Below are 25,339 nucleotides of genomic sequence, written 5' to 3'. Positions count from 1 at the left end.
ATAGTGTAGCCAAGAAGGAAAAAACTCCCAAGAAAAATAAAGAAGGGAAGATAAAGTGAAAGAGGTGGAGGAGGAGAGTCGCTGGAGATTTATGATCAGAAGTACCTCTCTCTGTCTCTCCCCACAGGGTTGCAGTAAAGTAAACAGGGGTTGTGATTAGAAACCAGAAACCTCTACCTGCTCTTTCTCCATAATTTACTGGCTCCCTGCACATGCCACTGCTGCTGCAGCCCATCTGCTGGCTGAGGGCACATGTGACATGGGAAAAACCGACTTTCAGACATAAACACACAGGAGACAAACACACTCCGGCCCACAAATCAGACAAGGGGCCCTGGACGCCGCTTTTCTATTGCAATAATAACTTAAGTTGTCAACGCACGCCTCCAAGGGCCCGTAACCCTCTCGCTTCCTTACTGTTTAACTAAGAGCCTGTGGTTCACTCGATACATGACATCTGACGTCACCAAACCCTGAAGCAAGTTTACCCTCAGCTTTCGGATGTTCAATTATCACTCTTCGTTTTTTGTTTTTGTCCAGACAAATTACCAGTGCTATCAAGACACCAATTTTTTTTCTCTCCAGTCCAGGAAAGGTTTGTTCTAAAAACACAACAACCCCTGCAATGTTCACATCATATCAGCATATCATAACAGCTAGTGAAAGCCTGCAAACAAAGCTTTAACAAACTCCAATTGTACAGACAATTTTTTTTTAACTCCTCCACCCTTTCTTTAGAAAACACAACTGCAACTGTTACTGCCGTTGACTGTGTACTGTGTCTCGTTGCTGTTGTTCTGCCGTCCAAAGTCTAAGCAAGCACAAGCACTCTCTTTGTCCCAGTGGACCTCAAATGTTTCCTATTGTTCAGCTCCCACAACTCCCTGGGTGGCTGACACTGCACATTCAGAAAGGGTCTTGGAAAGACTTGTACTGCAGGGTAAAGTAAATGCAAAAAGTGGTTAATTAAAATATTTTCTGGCAGTAGGTCAGTGGGTCCAAACCATTTTTTTTCTCACCCACAACTCTGAGATATTTTAAGTACAGCTTCTTCAACACCATCATCATGTTCCAAGTGTGTTTACTGGAATCAGCTGAACTGTGTTAAACACTTTACTTTATATAAAAGTGGATAATGTTTTCAGAACGTTTCCATACAATTGAACTGTCCATGTCAGATCAGTTTGGTCAAGTTTGCATTTGTACTACTATGTTTGGATGTTTCAACCATTTGTCCATTACATTTAGCTAACTGCTTAGACTGTTCACTAGTTTTCATGCCCTCTTAATTGCAACAATGTAGGTGATATTATACCCATCAGGTAGGGTATAATATCTCGCTAGCCTCCATCTTGCATAGATGAAGTAGATGAATCTGTGTGGTACAGAGAGGAAACAATACAGAACACTAACAGTGGAGAGCAGGGAAAAGGAAGGAAATCAGCTGTTGCCCAGTAGCCAAAGCGCAGTTCATAATATTGACACTTGTTTCTGTAAGCCTGTACATCACCAGAAATCAGTACAACCTTCACACTGAAGGAAGCTGGAGAAATGTGAAGTGAGAAGGAAAAGTCCAGAGAGGCAGCAGTGAGCTCACTGGCTGTCGAGGAGTGCTGTGCTGTACTGACAAGCTGCCAGAGAATCTCAGCCCAGTGGTTCAGTGCCTGGCTCAGAGGGCCCGGGGCACACAGAGCTCTGCTGGCTGTCAAAACAGAGCTGTGTGCCCGACTTGACAGAGTGACCATTGTGAAGACTGTAGCCAAAGTACAATGGCTGCATTCTGCTCGCTACAATTTCACACACACTGTGCTCCCAACATACCCTCACAGGATACAACAGAAACACACAGTGCGCCATTTGGTGAATTTCACCAAATCAACTTACATTACCACAAGTATAAACACCAAGGTTTTCACATGTGATATTCCAGGAATCATGTGAATGTTATCCCTTTCTGGCTTCTTGTGTGATTAGACGTGGCACCGATATTCAGTCAGCTTTAACAAGTTCCCTGAAATTCACTTTACACCACATTATTTGACTTTTTCCGTTTATAATACGTCTAATATTCTGAAAAATATCAGAAACGACCAGTGGGAAATGTGATGATCTCACTGCTAGCGGGGTTAGCACCAGCGTTAATCAAAGTCCTAATCCTGGCAGTGTCAGCACCATGCACTATCCTCTCAGTAACACTATCCTATAGAGAACAGTCTGTTGTTCCACTTGCTCTCCTCCCTCCCCTCTTCTTCTATCCTTATTTGCCTGCCCTCCCTCTCTCTCTCTGATCCCCCCTCTCTAGGCTGTTGACATTGGTTGAGCAACACTTGTGCTGTTGAATCCATTACACTAAAATTCTCACAAGCTTGTCAGAGAACAAAACCCCGGCTGATGGGAGCAACATATGTACACTGGAGTAATTATTTATTTACAGAGACTGCTACAGACTGAAATTCTGTGTGTGGAACATTGCCAGGGATCCAAACATTGGCCGTTCCTGTGGACTCGAGGTAAATAAACAAGCAGAAAGGAGGGGAGAAAAAAGCTGCCAAGGAAAGGACATCCTTAATTCTTGTCATGTTTATCTCTGTGCAGCACCTGTGAGAGAGACAGGGACGTGTGTGCATTTCCATTGGGATCATTAATCATTAATAATGCATTCGCAAGCACACTTCTGCAGCTGTGTCCATGGACACAAACAGGGGATGACCTACCAACCAATAAATCCTCAACTTTTATAAACGCTTGGTTTGTTACTTCTTTTCTATCTTTTTGGAGAAAAACGAAATTGCTCACTTGTCACTTTCACAGTTGCCAACTGACATATTCCCGTCGATGCTTACTACAAAGTTAAAGTTGAAGTGGCAGTCGAAATACAAAGTCAAAAAGTTTAAAAATAAGTTTAAATGGACGTTCAGAAAGAAGATTCAATGTATCAAATGTTTTCAACTCTTCCAAAGCAGCTGCCATTTGAACTACTTTTGCCACGGACACGTCAACTGACTATTCAACTGCTTTCAATACATGAGCTGATATTTCAACAGAATTCTCTTCAACTAATATTTCTCATTTCAATGCTTGTACTTCAAATAACACTTCAAACCCTTTCAAGTCTTTGAACAACAAGAAAAACAAAAAAAACTCAAAATATTCACTGTTCATACTAAATTGACTTCCAATGCTTTCAGTACTCACACTTTAGCCGAAGCCGTTATCTTTCAGTGTTTGCCCTTGAACTGCCACTAGAAGAAAAATGTTCACTGCTTTTAAACTGTTGCCAAAACCCTGCCTTGCTTTAATAACTGGATCAAATGAAGTAGTGTGAGATGAGACTTCCTTCCACGATGCATAACTACAAATCTGATATTTACAGACCAATACTGCCGAGCCTAAGGTCTTAATACATGTAGGTTAAGAGTGACTGTCTGGCTTTGTAGCAAACACATTGTCCTTTAATGATTTAAATAGTAACAAAGGGTGAGGTTTTATGGAAGTATGAGCTGCTCAGTGGGTCACTAGTGAGCCAAAGCATCATTTAGGATTTACATTTTTTTATAACATTAATAAAAATGTGGCTACTTCATACGTTAAATACAAAAACAGATCACACATTATTTAAGACACAGGTAATATTCATTAAAGAGGGATCAAATGTGTGTGTTCTCAGAAGGAAGCAGGGCTGTTTACACTTTTTGTTCGCTAAGGATTATGGGTACGAGGTTATGAAACCATCTGACTGACTAGTGGGAGGGCAGGCCTCCCCAGGTGCGCAATTTGTGTGCGTGTGTGTGCTTCTGAAAGTGTAAGTGTGTGCCTGTGTGTATTCATGTGTGGGGGCGGAAGAGAGTACTGCCGCCCACATGGAAGTTGATGCTTCTGTCAGTAGGCGGTCGTCTATTTCTAGTGGCAGCCTGGTGGGCAGGAATGCATGCTGATATCTCTGATTTTCTTTCTCTTCATTTAATTTTTTTTGTGAAAGTGTGAAAGCAATTTGAATCCCTTTTCTCTCTCGAAAGTACTATTCATGGTTGGGAAATTAAACTAAAACGTTGTTTAACCACCAACGATTTTAAAAATGCTCTATCTTGCAAATCCAAACAATAGTATAGAGAAGATCAAGACACTTAGAAGCCATTATCCCACACGTGTGCCATTGTCACAGCGAATAATAAATACAAGAAATAAACTGCATTTCACATGAACTCTCTGGCTTTCTGCCAAACAAATGTTTTGCACCTTAAACCTCCTTGTTATTGGCAACTTTGACTTTAGTCAAGAACTTTCACATTGGGATATTTTAGATTTTCCTCTGTGGGTTTTTAACTCAAGTTACCACCTACCAGTGCTGCAGAATCTGAAATCTTCAGCTCCAGATTGGGACTATAAAGTAGTCTGTCTTAATGTATTTATTATATAGCAATCCAATAGATATTCCTACACAGGTACAGGTTGGGTGCCACCATCTGCCAGTGCTGCAGAGTTTGAAAACTTTAGCTCCTGATTTGTACCATAAAGCACTTTACATGTCTTTCTTTATTTGATGTAAAGCCATCCATCGGATGTTTTGACACATGTACAGTGTGCTAGGCTTTTCAGTACTGGTCTCTAACACTACTAATGCCTCCAACTCCATAGGTCACATTCAGAAGTGGTGGTGGACAAAATGAAGTCATGGGTCTCTAAACTATGTGAATGCATGTTCCTGCACTCAAACACATTTATATCTATCAATCAAATAATACATTAGGATGACATTTGTTATTGTGCTTTTATAAATTATGTAGGTCTACCATAAAAAAGAGATTTGCTGTATTATTTAAGTCATCACTATTCATAATCACATTTAGTTTCATTGGTAGATAATGTTGTGTTTGCATCTTTACTCCACAGACCAGAGTAATGCCTTAGGGATGTGTAAATGTAGTGTCTTTTTTGGAGAATATTATTCATATTTTTACTTGAAATAGATGTAGAGAAGGTGGCAGTATTTTTTTCATGCCTGAAAAGTATCTGCGCTGGTTCCGTCAGGCTGCGTACAGCCCCAACAACATCCACCAATCACAGGCTAGGACAGCCTGTATGTCGCCTGAGAGGCAAAGCCAAGGGCAAAAAGAACCTCCCTAGATTACTCGCTGCTGTTCCCTGAACATACTGAGTTTTATTTATTGTGATATCTCATAGATATAAAAAGTGCCGTATATTGTACAACATATATTGCGGTATATAATATTGCATCAGGTATATTCATCATGTTTCTGGACTGGATCATGTGTGCTATACATTATATTACACTGTATCATATCATAGTGTTAAATCATGTCAAATGCCATACTGCATCCTTGAGATAAACTGCCTACAAGGTAGTGAGTTCTTCCAGCCCCCTTGAAATGTGTGCGTGTGTGTGTGTGTGTGCGTGTGGCTTTCTGTGGTGTTTTAACGCCTATGTCCTCCCACAAACTATTTTACTTACAGTAACCCAACCATCAATACTGGTCCTACTGCCTGCCCAAATGATGTCCTCAAGACGCACACGTCACATACTTCCAGATCTGCTCCTGTCATAAGAAAAGGCATCTGATTCTCCCCATTTAATTTCTCTGAGAGAGCGAGGCGGCGGCAGAGTAGGGGAGATAGAGGGACAAAGATAGAGACAGAAGGACATTGGAAAGATTGAAGATCTTTATAGAACATGCTGCATGATGAAGGAAGGTTTTCGGAGACGCTGAACAACCTTGAAAGAATGGGAAAATATTTGAACTTTTCTGCATTACCCTTTAATTGAGCAAGGGCTGGGGAGACAAAAAACCCAAGATAGAGATCAGTTTTTATCTTTCTCAATGCTTTAGTCAATGAGTTTGTGATGTTATAAAACAATTACGAATAGCTTGTCTAAGATAAAGAAGGTAAATATCCTCCTTTATGCAGATGACGCACTAAAGGGGCCTGGACCTTACCAGTTACAAATTCCACTTGATTAGTTATTGGGTTTCACATTATTATAACTTTTGAGCAATCAACTAATGTTTGAGAGCTTCGTCTTCGTCTGGACTGGGATAGAAAATGTAATTTAATCAAGGAATGCTTTGGGTTTCCTTGAGATATGGGGCTGTTGTCTCTCCCAAAACGTTATTGGGACAAAAACATAACAGTTACTCTGCATAAAGAGTGCAAGTGTATTGTCAAAAGCACACACTATGTTAAAATTCAAGAAGATCTGGAGCCACTTCAAAAATAACTACTCGACTACTTAACATTATCAAGCCCAGTTCTGCTAAGAAGTGAAAATAGAAAGTCTCCAGTTGACATCTCAAAACTCAGCTAAACTGAGAAGACAGTCACGCAGAATATTAGACCAAATTAGAACTAAAGAAAAACAAATAAGATAAGAATCCTAAAAGAGATTAAGACAATATGCAGACCGAACAGTCTGACAGTCCGACAGCAGACAGACGGACTTCACTCTCCAGACAAAACTTAACTTCCTAAAACTTTGTCCAACCAACATAAAGAGGCATTCTTTCCAACAGTTCAATGTCTGGACAACAAGGAGAAATTACTCTCTTGGGTAGTGCTGGCTATAAAATATGTTACTGCAAGCAGGAAATATCATCAAGTAAACTAAGCAAATAATGTGGGTTTCTCCTTTTCTTTCTTTCTTTCTTCTGCTTTTTTGTAGATAAGCAGTTACCCACATATCTGAATCTATTTTGTTTCTTTAATCTTGTTTTTCCCCAATTTATTTTGTGGTCATTATAATTTCAACAGCTTTAACAGTGCTTTGTAAACACATCAAGCGACATGCCAAATAACCCCACTGAAATTAGTGGAGAGTTTGAGTGCGAGGGTGACAAGGGAGGAACAAAAGAAGAAGAGAAACAGGGTGAAAAAGAGTCCACTGCCACCTCCTCATCACCCAGTTGGAGTAGCAACCTAAAAATAAACTTGCAAGGACACCATATGCTTCTCTGCTCCTCAACATCTCCTCTTTTCTCCTCTCTTGTTCTCTACATGCTCTAACATCTCTGATTTTCTCCTCTCTTTCCATAACAATGCCTGCACTCTCCACTGCTAAGAAGCGGGTGATTGATGTCCTTTCATTGTCTGCTGGTAAAAACACCCAAAATGACCCTCGCTTTGAATGTACAATCAAGTTACAAGATTGGACGTCAATGATAAACCGTTCTGCCAATCGATTCCAGGGAGCCGAGCCTTCTCCTGCGATCATCAATCAATCAGCTGATCAATGTCGAGCCCGTCTCGACATCCCCTCCCTCAGCCAATCATCACTCTGTTATCGAGTTCCCCACCAAATCAGCCCACGTTATATAATCCTGATACCTGGAGACATACATGTGAGCCGTATTTTTCCTCCTGGTGACCGTGTGTTTTTATAACCTCTTTGGCTCATTTTGGGGGCAAGGGTGAAGAAAATAATAAAGCCCTGGAATCTCTCATTTCCTGTGTGTAGGTCTAGCTCGCATGCTGTGTTATGTTAAATAGTTTTCACTGATATTACTGGAAGCTGGAGGTCCTTCAAGGCATACCATACCTTATAAGTCACCCTCGGGTGGGACTCTGTTTGTGTACAGTCATGGTATGCAGTGGCAGTGATGAAACATTTTTTTGCCTGTTGCCAAGCTGTGTTTTTTTTTTGTTGTAAAATCCAAGCAGCCTCAGTGTGACTGAAAGTCACCATGGAATCTGTCTTATCTATTCCTGCGTGCATCGCTTTGATTTTTCACAAAGAAAAACACAGCGGCCTCAGCCAACAAAGATGACCTTGTGATAAAGCACGGATGAGCGTCTGTTTGTTCGCCTTTTTTGTGGCAGAAATGGAAAACTGTCAAAGAAAAACGCCTCCTGCAAATGTGCTCCCTTTCAAAAGTGGTCGTGGCATGTTGAGCTCTGATGAAAAGACAATCTAATCATCTCTATTTCTATCTGCAGTTCCAGCTTTTTTCCCCCCTTTATCCTGTGTTCACACTAAATCCCTCCACAATCCTCTCCTTTCTGCCTTCCAGCGCTCTGCATCTCGATTTTACCTTTGTTGAAACATTTACTGCGATGTTTCATCCAATCATATTTCATCTTCTTACGCTTGGTGCATAATTTTCCAATCAAACCCCTGCCCTCCGCCATCACAACCTATTGTGTCTTTAGTTTATTTTCCCATGCGTTTATCTATCCCTCCATCTATTGATCCCTCACAGCTATTCATCCATCAGTCTCTAAAGCCAAGCAGTCTAGGAATGTAGGCAGCTACGGTACAGGAGCTCCAGGACCAATTCTCTTTGTTTTGCCCCGAGGGATGTTGCATTCTCAATGGGGATATTGGCTTATCACCCACTCCTTCTCTTTTGTCTGTCACTGTGCATCATCCTGGCTAAAATAAGCTAGAAGCTATCATTGTGCAATGCTTAACACAATTATGTGTGAATTCTCACAGTGTAAGAAACAAATGATATGGACTGAAAGAGAGGGATGTACAAACAGGAAAAGATCCAAGGAAATGTCGGTGTATTTCTTTTTAATATTTGACCGTGTCCCTCTTAGACGGCTCAAAGAGAAAAAGAAACTACTGAGAAAGAATAACATGAAACCTTTCAGTCTGGGGTGCACACATGTTTAGGATTACATAACAGTGTTGTTATCTACCCCCACCACGGATAGTCAAATCAAACAATCCAGGATTTTGCTCTATTTTGTAATACCAGCAAGAAGAGTGTTGATGTTTCTCGTATACAGTACCGATGTATACGTCAAGTACAACATCACATTTGCCAACTCCCATGTTGTAGATATCCAATTGACTTCTGTCAATTGGAGATATGAACAGAGTTTGATTAGGATGGAATATAATCAAAAAACTATTTTGTTAAACCAAAAGTGCTTCTCTAATCCACTTTTGGAAATGTTTGTTCATTTAAATATTGCTTAAACAAATCCTTTCCCTCGACTGCAAGCTCCGTTGTTAAAGCAGCACCTAAGGCTGACACACACTTTGTAACATTAAAGAGAAAGGAAGGAGGGTTCGGATGGGTAAATCCGCCGGTTAGCCTTCAGAGAACAGGATTTCTCCAAACCTGTGTCGAACACTCTTCACTCTGGTGCTCTGAACTCCTCTCAGGCACGATATGCTGCACATAAAAGGTTCTGGCGTTGGGGTTCGGCATGTTGTGGTGTGATCATGGAAAACAGTCAACTGTAGCACATGTTTATCGTGAAATAGAGGCAAAAACACACGTCTGACTGAGGATGAATGTGAGATTTACTTTCCTAGGGTTTCCGGATCTTTCGCAGTCATGATGCACAGAAAACACTGCTGCTGTTGCAAGTAGGGCCGTCTCTGCCTCTCAGTTAGAGTTACAGGTATTACACGTGCGCAACTGCATTATCTGACATTTACCACCAATAACACGTGTCACAACGCAACATGTCCTCACATTTCAGAGACTGAAACCAACAATAATAATAATTGTTTAGTAATACATCTAGAAGGGCATTCCATCCATTAGTGAAGAATAATGCGTGTATCCGCCCTGTAATTCGGTTCCGCTCCAAAATTGAATGGGTTCTTCTTTGGCCCATGCTACACCCTTCCACCTAGTTTCATGAAAATCAAGCTAGTAGCTTTTTCATAATCCTGCTGACAAACAAACAACTCGAAACGAAAGCTTAACCTCCTTGGTGGAAGTATTTTCTGTTGATTGCCTCATTATCAATCAATGAACTAATTATTTAATCTCTACACGCACACAATACTTTAATGTCCATGCTGATTGTTGTAAGACAGAAGCTAATTCATATGGATTTATGGCTTCATACTTAGAAAGACACAAGATGAAATTGAAGATAAAGAAAGGCTGCGGATGAATCCAGATGATATATATTGATTTGGATTCTGATTACTTGGCTAAGATGATAATGTCTACAGTTGAATTATTGTCTGGATGAAGGTGATGTAGCAGCAAGTCACAAGAGGTAGAGATTTCCAAAAAGCTTCAGATCAGTACCACTTTCTGGATGCTCGTGTGGTTATCTTCCTTTCTTAGTGTGTTTGATTTTGCTGACGTCACACACTTCTCTGATAAAAGCATCAAATCACACACGTATAGAAAGTGTATACTGTGTATCCAAGTCTCTCTTAAAATGCTATTAGCTAATCCTAATAAGAACCTCATTCTGCTGCGTGTGCTAAAAATCCCACTGAATGTAACTTTTGAATAATCCTCTATCCTCAGATGCCTGAGTCGCAGCGCGAGTGGAGGTGCAAACAAAGCAGTGCAGATGCATGTGTGCGCGTGTGTGAGGGAGAGAGAGTGTGTGAGTACTTTTACATGTGTATGAGAGTGTTTATCGCCATGCAGACAGGGATTAATCCTCCAGTGTGCACCATGTGACGTCATCATCCAAAACAACAACAATAACATCTATGGTGCGCCGCTGCCAACAATCGCCAGGACGACTGATCCTTCTCGACAACAGCGCAGGAGGATTAGGTTTGACCGGCACGGGCAGCTTACTGGACAGGAGCTCATCTCCAGTGTGTGTGTAGTTGTAACTTATAAAACATAATAAAAAGAAGATACAGGAGACTAAAAGAAAGAGAGAAAAGACAGACAGACAGACATCATGTGCTGTTCTGAGCTAAAATTACATCATCCCCAGCTGTTCCCTACAAAGCACGGATACAGGAGGAGAGAGGAGATGGATGACAGATGGATTACAAATCCTTGACGCCGGTTGCATTGGAAATATATGGAATTATGTACCTCTCCTGGAAGAGATTTTGAGACAATATCTAAATTAAAATGAATTCATATGCTTGTTTTTCATTAAAATAATGTATTTTCAAGGATAATTTGTTTGATTTCAGTTTCGATATCAGTGTTGGCCTCAAAAATCCATTATCTGTTGCACTTTACTTTTTAAAAAACAGGAATCAAACTTATAATGTCGTTTTTATTGCATTATGAAAAGCTTTCAGTTTTACAGACAGTTTACGATTAAACAGTTTGTTCCAAAAATGTATGACCCACACACACACACAAATACACCCACACACCTCTTCTCAATGCCAAAGAGCTATAAAGGCATTTCAGGGTTTAAATGTGTTCACTAAAAGAAAAGAAAGCATCGCTGACTCAGAAACTCAGTATGGATATCATCCACAAGAGATTGACATATAAAGCTGGTAAACGCTACACAGGTTGCACAAACTGATACGGGACTATATTTAATTATTAGCCAGACAAAATCTGCCCACTTCCTCAGGAGTTTCACTATTGCACCAAGACAGAAAACAATACCAGTATCTTATATTCGTTGTATTTTTTGGTCGAGGAATTGTGAAATTTGAGGATATATCTCAAGTAAAAAACACTTTGTATGGGCCCGCTTCAAGCTGTAAGAGCATTCAGATATTCATCTCAGTGGAACACTAGTCATGATGCAGGAATAAGAGCATCCCCCCCCCCCCCCCCCCCCCGCCACAGCGAGCATCAGGATTCAGCCAGTGCATGTTCATATTTGGCAAGAAAGCCAGCTGGAGAGTGCGTAATAGAACTGCATGCATTATGGGATGCTTTCACAGAAGTGTGGGCAGCGCTGTTTTCAATATTTCACTGAGGGGTAGAGAGAGAAAGTGTGTCGGTATGCGAGTGTTGAAGGGGTGAATCATAGACCTCACTGACAGCTGCTTCTCTTTCCTCTAAGGCGCAACAGCAGGGATGACAACACTGTGTGTGTGGACATGTTTAGACTGGATATACACCTGCAGACATGTGTTTAATTATGTTTAATATGAGTTTTGCATGAGCAGACCGTGTGGGCGTTGAAACAGAAGACATGTCAACAGTTTACTTAAGGTTATTGGTATCGTTTGCATTGTGTTATTAAACCTGCGAGTGTGATTCTTGTCACTTCCATCAATCCACGCATTCTCAAAAGCCTTAAATGTAGCCGTTCACCACATATTATCTGAGCCTGCAATAGCCCCTCCTGCTTAAAATTCAGTCTTCGACAGCAAGTTTTCTCACTTCTATTTCCGATGCATAGTGCTCAGCAGCTCCCACTCATCTCCTCTGCTCTCTCCCTTTCCTCTTCAAATGTTTTCTTTACTTCTCGCTATACTGCTCTCTCAGTCTTTCCCTCTCCGTCTGTGTCTCTTGTGAGCTCTTGAACCTCCAATATTTGTCTAGAGATACTCTGCCATTCTCTCTTTTGCTCTCGTTCACTCTGTTATCTCTGCTGCCTTCCTGCTAGTAACTATTTCCATCTCATTTGTGTCCTTATTTCTTAAGAGTGTCTCCTTGCCTCCAGCTCACTCATCTCCGTCATTGTTTTGACTCATGACTCAGTAACAGTCATGGCTTCTCTTGAGTCGTCTCTAGTGGACCACGGGGCAGGCTTGCCCCTTACATATTATGAGGTATTCAAAGAAGAATATTAACCGATAATCTATTTAACTTTCACTACTTGCTTGGATTTTCTTTGCTCTGTATAACTTACTTGTATTATGTCTCTTTCTCAGTATTTTCTTTCTTTCTTTCCTCCATCTCCTCATGCCCTTTCATCATTACACTGAAGGCTGCACAGGGGTCAGAGGCCAACCAGGGAGCTTAGTCGACTGGCTGCCACACACACTAGTAGAGATCTGTTGGACCTCAACACCACAATGCTAAACAGCAACAAAGCTGCTCAACATGCAACCCACAAAACAGAATGACTTTCAGACCCCACTAAAAGCTTACATACAGCCTGACAAGCTGTAAAGCTCTGGGGGCACGAGCTCGAGGTCTCAGTGGAGTGAGGTGTGCTGTGATTACTATAAGTCAAATATCTGCAAGGAGGCTTGGATGTTTTCAAAGACACAGGACTGAGCAGGCCTCAACTGATCAGACTTCAAATCTATGGCACACTGACCAGCAGGCATCACACTTCAATACAAAATCAGACCTGCTAGTAGAGCGTCAAAATCCATTTGGGAGATGGTGGTGTGTGCATAAGCAGCCCGGGCTCCACTCTTTTAATGCCATGCCTTCTGCCACACCGCGCGCTTGAGAGCTATGGTGTCACTTGCTGCCGGTGTTGTATATAAAGCTTCACCTCAGCATCCACCTGTCGGCTTTGAGTCTATGTTCCTCTTGGGGTAAGTTATTCTCGTCACTCAGCGTTAACGACACCTTCTAGTATCGGCTCAGCTCGGCTGGAACCTTGACGGAGGTGGTACCAAAGAAAGAACCAAGTACCTTCCACAACGTTTACTGATGGAAAACCTAAAGAGAGTTAACTGGAGTCGTGCCGTAACCTAATCAGTGCTTACCGTCATGGTTGGGGTTTCCCAGTGTCCACGGTTCATCCGAGTCAAAGTGTGTGTCGCCTCCTATTCCCGGCCCTGGGAAGTAGGCGTGGGCCAGGAAGCCACCCTCGCCGTCAAAGGGCGAGCTGTCGCCATGGAAACCCGAAGCGAAGATGATGGTGATGTCCACGTCTTTCTTGGTCCTCTCCAGCTCGCTGTAGGGCACAGCCTCAAAGCGCAGCGGCGTCACATTTTGCCAAACGTCAAAGGCTCGCCGAATGGCATCGTGGGTCTCCTCTGCGCCCACTTTGGGTGTCACGTTCTTTATGCTGCAGAGACACGAGATCAAGAAAGAAAAGTTAGACTGGGAAAACCCTAGAAGTCTTTTTCAGACATTTCAGATCATTTTCTGTTAATATCACGCCAAATTAAGCCTGGGATCGGGATGAAAACATGTATTGTGAATTGGTCGAGCATTTGGTAAAACATGCAGACTGAGGAGAAGCTTAAACTGCTGAATGTCTGCTCAGAGGAAACATTTAAGATTAGAATCTAATCAAAGAGCCTCCAACACATGTGAAGCATGAGATATGGTGGGACAGTTTAGTATAACTGTTACCAACACGAGGGCTGAACAAAGAGGACAATACCACATGTCAATCTAAATGATCACACTATGCCTAAAAATACAAAAATCCATCGCTATTCATTCCCTGCGTGCTGCCATTACACGCTCACCGTGTTCGCCAACAGAGAGCTAAATGGAGCGATTTGTGAGAGAAAACAGCTGAGTCCTTCCCTGCCGGCTCTGAGTTGCTGCAGGTGTGGAGAGGACGGGACAATTTCCTGCCACTGGAATTTATTTTCTAATTAAGGATTATCAACAGCCCACTGGCTGCTGAGAGCCCCAGTCTGGATCGGGCAATCAGGAAAACCTCACTCTACTTCATTCGCTCCGGAAATATCTCTGTGTCACGCTCTATTAAAATGAGCTTTCTCTCTCGGGATTGACGGATAGGTGTAGTTTACATGAACCAACTTAGACGCTTGTAAACACACAATACTCTCTTCTTATGCCTTTAGCACAGCGTCAGAGTCGGGTGGACAGCTGGTTGGCTGATGTTCAGTTGATAAGTGCAGAGTGTAAATAAAGTGCGCAGCACTGTGACAACTTCTTTGTCTTTTTCTCTTTCACAAGTCTTCTTGCTTAGGTGTTTCAAGTAGTTTCAGGATTCCCCCTTTTCTCCTCCCATCCCTGTTTCCTTGATGTACTCCCTGTCACCTCCACTCTTTTGTTCCCTCCTCTTTGTAGTTTCATTTCAGTTCTCCACAGCGTCTCTGTTTGGCTGTCAGGCTGTCATTTCCCATAATAGGAATAAATATTATCAGAGCGTTTTTTCGTCTTTGACTTTTGCTCATCTTCTTCTGCATGGTGGGTAGACAGCTGTAAGGCATATTTATATACTGCATATTAATATTGTATGTAAGCTCAGAGATTAATTATTGAATCAAACTCAGTGAAAATGGAAGCATAACGGCTGGTTATGAAATATAAATAGAGTGCCACTGAATAACCTGCAATGTTCATTTAAAATGTTCTAATTGCTTGAACCGAACCCAACAAAGTACACAACCACAACATCTAGTCTTTCAAGGCGGACATGCTGACAGCTGACTTCCACTTTAGCAAAGTGTGTTTTTACTTTAATTACAGTTTCATAAGTTTTGGCAAAACTTTCACTTTCAGCTAATGATTTTCTGTTTTGACAGAAACACACACAGGACTGGAAAAGAATTGATGTCATTTTAAAAAAGGACAAAAGAAAAACAAACCATCAGAAATACATTTGTTGAAAAACGGAAGCAAAAATGATGGAAGAAGCCGTTTTAATATAGTCGACAGGAAGGTAGATCTGGAGGAATGAATCTCTGTTTGGGTCAGCTGATGAGCGGCTGATATTCTCACATGATTTAGACGTAGAACATATTTTAAGTTCAGAGTTTTATGAGTTCAAAGTTAAACCTGCAATAATAGTTTTTTTCTACTATTGGGGGTCAAAGACAACTTGACCTTTTATCAACTTATAAAGTTACAGTGGCTTATTGACCCATTGAGGAGACGAAGAGTTGTGCTTGTGAGTCCAACATTTGCAATCTCTCTAGTTTTGGTCTCTACTCATATTTGGCTCCTAAACTGCTAAATGTTAAACTACGTTCACCAGCTGGTCGCTAACTTAGTCTGCCGCGCTGGTGAGGTAGCATGCAGAGGGTTTTAAGAGCTTTCTTGTGGAAAACAGCTGCCCGTTTGGTCGGAAAACAACGTTGATGAGAGCAGTGACAGCGAACCTAAACAGCTGTGGGTCGTTATTGTTAAATTGCTTGAAATGAGTGCGTGAGTAATAAAGGCTCCAATCTCAAGATCTGCCAGTACTCTTGAATTACAGAAACAATCTTGAACAATTGAAGTGGTGTCAGTGATGGTCGGCTGTTGAGAGAGCAAACAGTCTCCGTCTGGTTGGGGCCACTTATTGAGGAAACACAAAATGGCCCTTTTGTCTTTTGAAGTGCTGATGTAGATCAGATAGAGTACAAATCACTTCAAGATGAACTGACCCAGAGAGCGTCTACAAAGATGGTTTCCTTCGATGCTATTGGCCATCTCGCTGTACAGTATGTGTGTCTCATTGTAACGGGCGAGAGAGAAACGCGTGCAGGGAGAAGCTGCAGAACAACAAATGAAAGAATCTCCAACCTGCCCTGAGGCATTATAAAATATTAAACTCCATTTGTGAGTGGATAATGACTCCGGATAGGATGCATGTGCTATAATGGGATCTGCATGCAGAGCGAACTGTAGGAATGCCAAAGCTAATTAGTGGCTCTCCACGATTAACGTATGTGGCTACATGTAAGCTGGCACACACACCTGGGTGGCCATGCATCTGTTATACTTTTCAAATGAGATGAGATTTATTTAACAATCATGTTTTGGAGCTTATAGTTTGAAGGAGTTGTTGTAGCGATGTCACCGTTCACAGATCTCTGCAACTTCACTTGGTCAGGAACACATCATGACAACCTATATCTTGTATTGTTTTACATTTGGATACTAATATCTCAAAATGGTAAAGATGAATCATAATGGAAAAGCAACACATAGAACTGCTAAGGATTACTCGTTATGGCCGTTTATATTTAGATATAAAATAAGCTACCTTCTTTACCTGCATCTAACTGCAAAGGAAGTCTCTGTCTGTATGTCTGTCCTTTGATTTTCTCAACAGTTCATCCGATCAACTTTACAGTTGCGGGGTGATTTTCTGAGGACCCAAAGAAGTGCAGTGTCGAGTGTGGAGCTTTTGAGATCTACGGGACATTTCATTAAGAGTGTGTTCTGTACACTCTGTGTGGTGCACTGAGAGGGGACCGTTACAGCGCCTAGATGGGTGCAACTCTCGGTCGCTTACAGTACATTCAAAGAACGGAGACCAACGAGATCGTAGATCTACAGGACACGTATATTAGTGATTTTAGAAACAACCGCTCATCTGATCGACTTCACACTTGGCGGTGTATTGCTGAGGACCCAGGGAGGTGCAGTGTGGAGTTGTTTGGATGAGCGCTTCTCTAGAAAGCTGCAAGCAGCAAAACCGGAGGCCAAGCAATCGTCCTGTTCCAAACAAGCATGTTTTGAACGGGCACTGCACTAGTTACAACAATTTGAGTTAAAAGGAGCAGCTGCAGGCAAATCTGACTACTGACTGAGAGCCAGACACACATCCATGTACAATACACACACACACACACACACACTCTCAAAATGCTCCCTTCCTATTACGTAACCCTAATCTGTCAGAGAGCACCCTCTGCTTTCCACTGGGGTTTCCTCCTCTCAGCTCATCTCTTTCTCTCTGCAGCTGCTTCTCCTCCAACACCCTCCCTCACTCCTCACTTCCTCCCTTCTTCAATTCCACCTATTTACTCCTCCATTCTTCATCAAGCCTGCTCATTTTCTTCTTTTCCAATCTGTGCCGTCACAGATGAACCAAGCACTCATGAAACTAAGTTTGAAAAAAAAACAAACCATGTCAGTGTAATAAAAATAAAAAGGAGAAACGCACAGGCCATCAGTGATATACAGTGCTACTTCAGCTGTAGGTCGCTGATCCACTAGATTATATCCAGCATGTAATACTGCTTACACATTTATCCTCCAGGCAGAGCCAATTATTTTAAAACAAGCCCACTTCTTAAGGATTATCCCATGAAACATGGGGCTGGGGGGCAAGCGATGGTAAAGTATGTATAAAATAATACAGAGTCTGAACTACTGGTTTACTAAAACAACATGGGAATATTACATAACACGTTGTCTATATCCATTATTACTCATGTAGCTGAATGAGTGACGAGTTCTCGGGTACATGTATGACTCGTGTGTACACCCTTTTTCCATTTGTGCTACATGTTCAGAGGATAAAGCTGGTTCGTGTTCCCGCCGAGCTTTGATGAACAGGAACTGTGTCGTGTGTAATGGTTGTAGTTCGGCTTAACGCAATGTTACATTTTGGCCTGTAGCGCTCTGTCAATTATACAGTAAGTCCAGATATTGTGTTCAATCGTTGCTCCACGAATGGGCAAACACAGGGACCTATTCAGTCACATGTTTTTTTTAAAGGCAGATACAGAGGATGAACAAGAACTGCATGACTGATGGGTAGAGTGTGTGTGGCTGGGATTTGATGTCCACGTCGAGGTGGTTATGGCGATTGGAGGGAAACTGGATTATTCTAGCATGCTGTCATGACACCACCTCAGTCTTAAGCCATACATTTACATATACGATACATGTAAAACCACCCACCTGTATGTGATATGTTTGTGTTGCCACTTCTGTCCTGTGAGGGCGTACCGCCGTTTCCTGACGCTGAATTTGGATGCACCTCCCACCTGGTCAGGAACCCCACATCTGGGCTTCTTCATCCACCTGCAGGAGAGAAGAGGCCACCAATCAACACTGAGGATACAGTGATCATTCTGCTATGAGTGAAGATTTGTAATAAAGGGACGTTCAATGACAACAAACTTAACTAATGATGCAATGATTCATATTAAGCCCTTTATGCATTTGTATGTATAATAAATGACAAAGTGTAGGCAGGAGATGGTTGAGATGCAAACACATGATAAATGCACTACACATAAAGTTATTTCAAAAGCTAAACACAGCCCATGCAATTTCTCTTAATCCCCACACTGTGTAAAAGTACATATATTATATCACACGACGGACAGCTCACCTTATCGTGGTATCGCTACATCCACACAGAGAAGCAGAGGAGGAGAGAGAAACACAGGCACACTGTTAGCTTATCACATTTCACTCTGTTTCAGCCCAGTGGTTGGACAGCTGTTAGTCTGCATTCACACCACTGGCCACCACATTGCCATGTTACAGTTCAGTGGACAATTTGAGCTCATTGCTATTTGTAGCACGGCTGGCATTTCAGTGTTGGTGGGGACAAATGTCAGTGAACACTGTTTTTACTGATTTGCAGGTAAAACGATGTCCCAAGGGTTAAAAGTGGGTATAATCTGAGCTCCAGTGGGTTTCAAAACACAAACGTATTACTATAACTACATATACTGTGTCTTATTTAATGTGTTGATTTCTAATATCACTTTGATGCTTAATGCAAAGAATCATTTTATAATACCTCTTATGTAAGGCTTAACTGGGTTGTCCCTCTAGTCTGCGACGCCCATATGTATGCACAACAGGCAACATCAGAAACACTCTTCTCTCTGCAGTTACAAGTGAGGTCTTCCTCTCAAGCCACGTTCATTCGTACGCGTCGCCGTTCTTCCCTCTCTTAAAGTGTTAGAGTAATAATACTTTGTCCTTCTGCAGCCCTTGATCTGACAACAGAGGTGTACTCTCCGTAAAAAAGGCCCCTTTGATCAAATTACAACTTCCCACTAAATCCATGTTCGGGTAATTTAGTGTCGGGCGAAACGACTCCGGGTGCCTTTAGAATGTAAAACAGGGGATGAATCTACCATTTGTCCCCATTTTGAAGATGTCTTCACCACTTTGTGAGTCTTATCAATCTGTTACCAGTCCGTGTTAGTTTACTGCATGTTTCACTCCTGTTATATATCATATAATAATATATATCTATGTCAGAGCACATTCATATTTTAGCTTGTGGAGTTTTATCAAATCATGAAAATCAAGCATTAATAACAGCAACACACCAGGAATAATATCTGAGAAGGATGTACTGTGTGTGTGTTTATCAATCATTAATAACACTTGTGAAATAATCATGTTTTATTAGTCACCTGTTTAAAAATATATAACCAGCATTTCCAAAGTAACGCACCAAGTTATTCAAGAAATTAACATTTTACATTGTTACATTTAACTCTTAAAAAAGGCAACATGTGAGATGGATTAATTGGCCAGGTCTTCTTGTATGTTCATGTTTTTAGACCTCCCACACATGTTTCCTTATATCTTCAAGAGACTCATCATGAACAAGGCTCATAAATCATAATGTGGCATCTTTACAGGCACTCAAAGGAGTGGGACTCACCCTATAGTGCTGCTGTCCAGAGAGCCTGTGACATTGAGGCCGTAGCGGCGCTGCATGGCAGCGATAGCGGACTGCATGACTCGAGCAGAACGCAGCACCGACATTCTGGGGTCTGCAGGAGGGAGGTAGCCATACCTCTGGAGCCATGCCTGAGGAAAAACACATGCAGAGAGGGAAGAGTAAATACTACTGTAGGGTTTTCAGGTGAGAGAATAATGTCTTCAGCAAATAACAGATCTAAAGGCACTTTTCCCAACACGTTTTGTTAAGGAAAAGGGAAAGAGTAGAAAGAAAGAAATCTCTCTACCAGTTTAAAGTGCAGAATTTCATCTATTATCGTGACATTTGGCTTGTCAGGGGAAGGCTTTGGTGTAATAGAGCTTTCTGTTTCCCAATAAAATCCTGCCAGAGGGAATCACAGCTCAGATCTTTGGACCAGGGAGAAGAAGAGGGCATCGGCCGAGCGTTCCCACAGAAGAGGCTTTAGGGATTTGGATAGTCCCAGCTTCTCCGTATTCTCTCAGTGTTCATCAGAAAAATGGTCAACAGTTTTGCCAACTGCTGCATTTAGCAACACAAAGCCAACCAACCAATAAAAAAGAAAATTGAACCAATAAAAAAAAATGAATTCAATTGTTTGAAGTGTAGCGGAACAACACAAAAACAGAAGAACATATTTATTCTTCATTCTGCGACGCTGTCCTGTGAAACCTGAGCACTATTCTCGTACACAATTGTTGTCAAGCTGCTGTCATTCCGGAGGCCTGCTGCTCAGGATAGCATACACACTGAGAATGAAATTCACTTAACAGGGAGGGAAGCATGGTGTGAGAGCCGGCGAGGAGAATGCAATAAAAAGGCAAACCATTATTCAAAAATGGAACAAATGTGAGTGTACAGCTTCGGTTACAGTGAGCGAGTGTCAGGCTCCAAGCAGCAACAATGAGCTATTAAGAAAGTCATACGACAGGCTGTTTGCAGATATTCATAAAGTGCTATAAACCGGGACAAAGAAGGACGCCTGTTCCAACAGCAAAAGATGGATATCTTTGTGATTGGTCGGAGTTGCCAAAAAGTGTCTTAGCTCTAAGATAAAATAAAAATGATCGGCCTAATAGCACTTCTACAGCTCATATATTCAAGTTATATCTCATTTGTTTACTCTGGACAAAAAGCAAACGGTAAAAACGACAAGGTTGTGGTGTTACAGGGGTTCTATTACTTTAATCGCTGTTGATTGAATTGCTCTAGAACACTTGAACAGTCTCAGGAAACTGTAAAAATTATTTATCATTTTCAGAAAGTAGAGCATGAGAAGATGCTTCTGGAAGCGCACACTGAGATTATGTAGGTACCATGCTTTCTGTTTATATCCCAGAAATGAACTGACAAGCTACTGTAAACTCATTAAACAGGGATCCTGGGAAGGACGACATAATGTTGCTATTTATGGAGAAAATAGAGACAGTGGTGCTGTAACGTCTGTGCACCCGCAACAGGTCAGCTGATCAGGCAAAATGTTAAATGGGTCTATAGGCCAGCATACCATGCAAAATGTATTATAAGTAGCAAATTAATTATGAACGAAAACCAAATTACAACATTTTCCTAGGAAACCATTTTAGTAAATAATGAACTGAGACTGGTATCTTGATACTACACCATATTGAATACTGCAACAGATATAACAAAGTGACACAAGATGCACTAATTCACAAGTCTTTCATTCGTCCATTAAAAAGGGATAAACAGTATCAAAGCCAGACGTCATCTCCGCTGTTTATCGGTGCTGTGATTGGCACACTGACAAATCCCTGATGCTCTGCCTCCCGACTTCCCGCCCCTTGAGGACTGTACGTAGGCACATGCACCGATTCACACAGCAGCGATGACTTATCATGCCCAACTTTTGCCAGTGTGGCAGATGTCAAAATGTTATTCCATTGCTCACATTTCTTAGCACTTTCCTGCACGTCCTTATACGTCCGTGTTTCGTCCACCTCTTCATTTCCATTAATTTTTCATCATTCTCTGCTTATCTATTTCCTGGATTTCCCCTCTCTCTCTCTCTCTCTCTCTCTCTCTCTCTCTCTCTCTCTGTTATACATTATGATGTGTGTCAGGTTCTTGCACTCTCAATACACCTCTGGGGGGAGAGAGGAGCATGGGGGGAGATTTCCATTTGGCTGCTCGGGTACTGACACTACTAGCTCCGTAATCTGACACACACATTTGTGCAAGTTTAGACAAAGACACAGATACACTTGAAACATGAAACTCGCAAACAAGCCGATCTCTCACAGGAACACTGACACGCATGTAAAGCCCGATGACACAGAGCTCAGCCTTGAAAAGTCAGTTCAGTGAAGAAATACTAGACACACAACAACATCTCTCTCTCTCTCTCTCTCTCTCTCTCTCTCTCTCTCTCTCTCTCTCTCTCTCTCTCTCTCTCTCTCTCTCTCTCTCTCTCTCTCTCTCTCTCTCTCTCTCTCTCTCTCTCTCTCTCTCTCTCTCTCCAAAACACACATGATCAATTTTAATCTGCCATTGTGTAGTGATCTGGTTTGGTAGAGCCACAATGTTTAAAGTAAATGTCACTGACTGGAAGGTTTTGAAAGCATTAACTAGGATTTAGGTTAGAAAAGCAGAAATGATTGATTCCCCCTCTGCTACACGCTGCCAAGCCTGACGTTCATTTGAGCTTTTTGAGTTATTTTCCTCCCAGAATGTGAGATCTTTCCCCAGTTAAAATAGTATCACAGATAGCAGCAGGCAGCGATGAAAGGGCACGCTTTAATCTCTGAAGAAGAAGTGAGTTGGATGTTGGAAAGGCATGCAAATCTTACTTTTAATCCTTCAAATATTATTTTTAACTTCTGCCAACAGTGCGACGTGTGCAGTAGGTAGGTGTGTGGGGCCGGCAGGAGGACGAGGAGTTCATTTGATAGAATACTTAATAGATACTGTTTTGCATAAATAAATAGATAGGTAACATATAGTTGACACTATAATATGCCTACATACACAGTATAGACTACAAGTTATTTAATAGTCAATGTTTTATGTGTATGTATGCTGTAAATTATAGTTCTTAAAAAAACTAAAATCGACAGGTTTGATCTGATTATACCTCAAACAACATTTACATCATATTACAATATTCACACTCCATGATAGCAATCATCTTTATAGCCCCATGATGCGTACACACACACACACACACACACACACACACACACACACACACACACACACGATCTGAACTCTCGTCAAGTCTCTCTGTCTTCCTTTTCCTCCTAATGTCTACTTTCTCTTTCCTTGTCCTGTAATCATCCCTGTGCCTCCCTCACGTCTCCTCTTTCATTGTGACCACGTTTGGCTCTGTCCTACAACCACCGCCCCGGTGAATTCCCCGCTGCTTTTCGGGTGAAAAGGAAGAAAAAGAGATATTGATAAACAGTTAGACGTGGCACTGCATATTTAGCTTAAATCCAAAAGCTATGAGCTTGTTTTTCCCAGCAGTCTCAGAATACTGTAGCAATCAAAACGAGCTTCAGTACAGATGACGGGTTTTGAAGGAGTTGGACCACTTTTTCTTTATGGATGAAAACATACAGAAACTATTCATTTGAAATGAATCTGCATTTAACATGGCTGCCTCATGTGTATGGATACAGCTTTGAAATCCTGCTCTGAAGTATGAAATGTATTTGCAGTATGAGCTACACAACTGTTGTGTAAATATAAAGCAGCAACGAAAACAACACGGGACGTCTTTTTGACAGTTTGTATTAAGTGAGGCGGTGTGATGCGTTTGGGCTTTCAGACAATGCAGCCATTATCAGACACAGAGTTGTATTAGAAAAGAGAAAGCTGAGGCTGCTGTTAGATGCTGTCACACTCAGACTGTGACAGGATATTGGATGGTGTGTGTGTGTGTGTGTGTGTGTGTGTGTGTGTGTGTGTGTGTGTGTGTGTGTGTGTGTGTGTGTGTGTGTGTGTGTGTGTCTGCATGCAGGAGGTGAGGGGGGTGTTCAGAGAATGAGATGGAGAGACACAGGCAGGACATGGAGGGTGGAGCTGTCACACTGGTTCTCTTTATGCAACACTGCAGGGTAACAGCAAGACGGCACAATCAATGAATACAGCAGAAATGAGCAGATATGGATATATGACTACGGATAAATGTCATATATATTGGGGCTTTTTGATTGTACATTGTTATAGACTTAAAAGGACAATTCCAACTTTTTAGTATTTAATAAAGTTCAGGGGCTCGTTTCCTAGACTTTACTCCTGCAACTCTGCTCTGGTCCCTTTGCTATTATTTGCCTTTTCTTACCAATGTGTGTCTTTGTCACCCAGAGATCTTTAAACTACCACGGTCAAACGGACACAAAAGTTGTCACAGTTGCACTTTCCAAAATTCAAATACACACCCTCCAGATTCAAAGAGAAGCCCAAGGCTCAAATATATTAATACTGCATACATTTTCAAAGATCGAATCCAAGTCTTTGATCTTTGATTCCATCATTATGCCGAAGTAGAGCTGTACTGAATGTCATATTAACTTATTTTTTTTACATTCAAAGCTTCTATTGAGCTTTTTGAAGCTTCAAATGTCTGACGCTATCACCCTAAAAAAATGTCCTGATGAAAATGGTGCCATTAACACAGGTGTGTGCAGCAAACTGTTGTTTTAACCACAAACTTTTGTTTTTTAAAAGGACAAACGCCAACAATTATGGATTGAAGCAGAATAGCTCATTAAATCTATCTTTTTTCAATAAATGTTCTCCGCTGCCACCACAGGAATCACATTTTACAAATATTAATATACTAATAACATAAGTGTAGCCTCATCTGCATCCGCAACTGTGCAGAAACATCGGGCTTTAAACATAATAAACAGATATGAATTTAAAAAAAGCTGCACAGCATCGAACGTCGATTTAAAATTTGAATGTCAAATACCCTTTGCCATTATTATTATTATTATTATTATTAGTATTATTATTATTATTATTATTATTATTATTTCACGACTCCCTTTAGGAAGAAACAAAAAGTAGAAAGTGTCTAAATAATTACATTACGGGGTCTTATAGACAAAATAGCAATACAGGTATTTACTACAGCTGTAATACAGCACATCGCTGACTGCTCAGGTCTTCCACTGTTTCACTACTTCCAGGATAATGAACCATCTTCATCATACAATCGTAGAGGTGAGAGATCCTAAAAATGTGTTTTGCTGAATCATCAGCGAGCTCTTTTTTCCTACCTTTCACTCTCCTATCTGTCCTATTTTCTTTCCTTATCCTCCCTCTCTGCTGCTCTCTTCTCTTTCTTATTGATTCACTCTTTGTCTTCATGATCTATGGTTCCCAGTGTTCTGCAAGGATTCCTGAGAGCGGGAGGCTCCAGCTCGACAGC

The 25,339-nt window shown here is 41.4% G+C and overlaps 1 protein-coding gene across 1 annotated transcript in view; it reads right to left on the bottom strand.

Moving 5' to 3' along the window:
- mmp16a (matrix metallopeptidase 16a (membrane-inserted)) overlaps positions 1-25,339 on the bottom strand; it is a 57,276-nt gene that overhangs the window by 23,357 nt on the left and 8,580 nt on the right. The window contains 3 exon segments of the mRNA XM_029457475.1: positions 13,325-13,629; positions 18,165-18,287; positions 19,900-20,048. Coding sequence (XP_029313335.1) covers positions 13,325-13,629; positions 18,165-18,287; positions 19,900-20,048 — 577 coding nt within the window.

Source organism: Cottoperca gobio, chromosome 20 (genome assembly GCF_900634415.1).
Source record: "Cottoperca gobio chromosome 20, fCotGob3.1, whole genome shotgun sequence".
NCBI lineage: Eukaryota > Metazoa > Chordata > Actinopteri > Perciformes > Bovichtidae > Cottoperca > Cottoperca gobio.
This window is presented reverse-complemented; position numbering and strand designations above follow the sequence as displayed.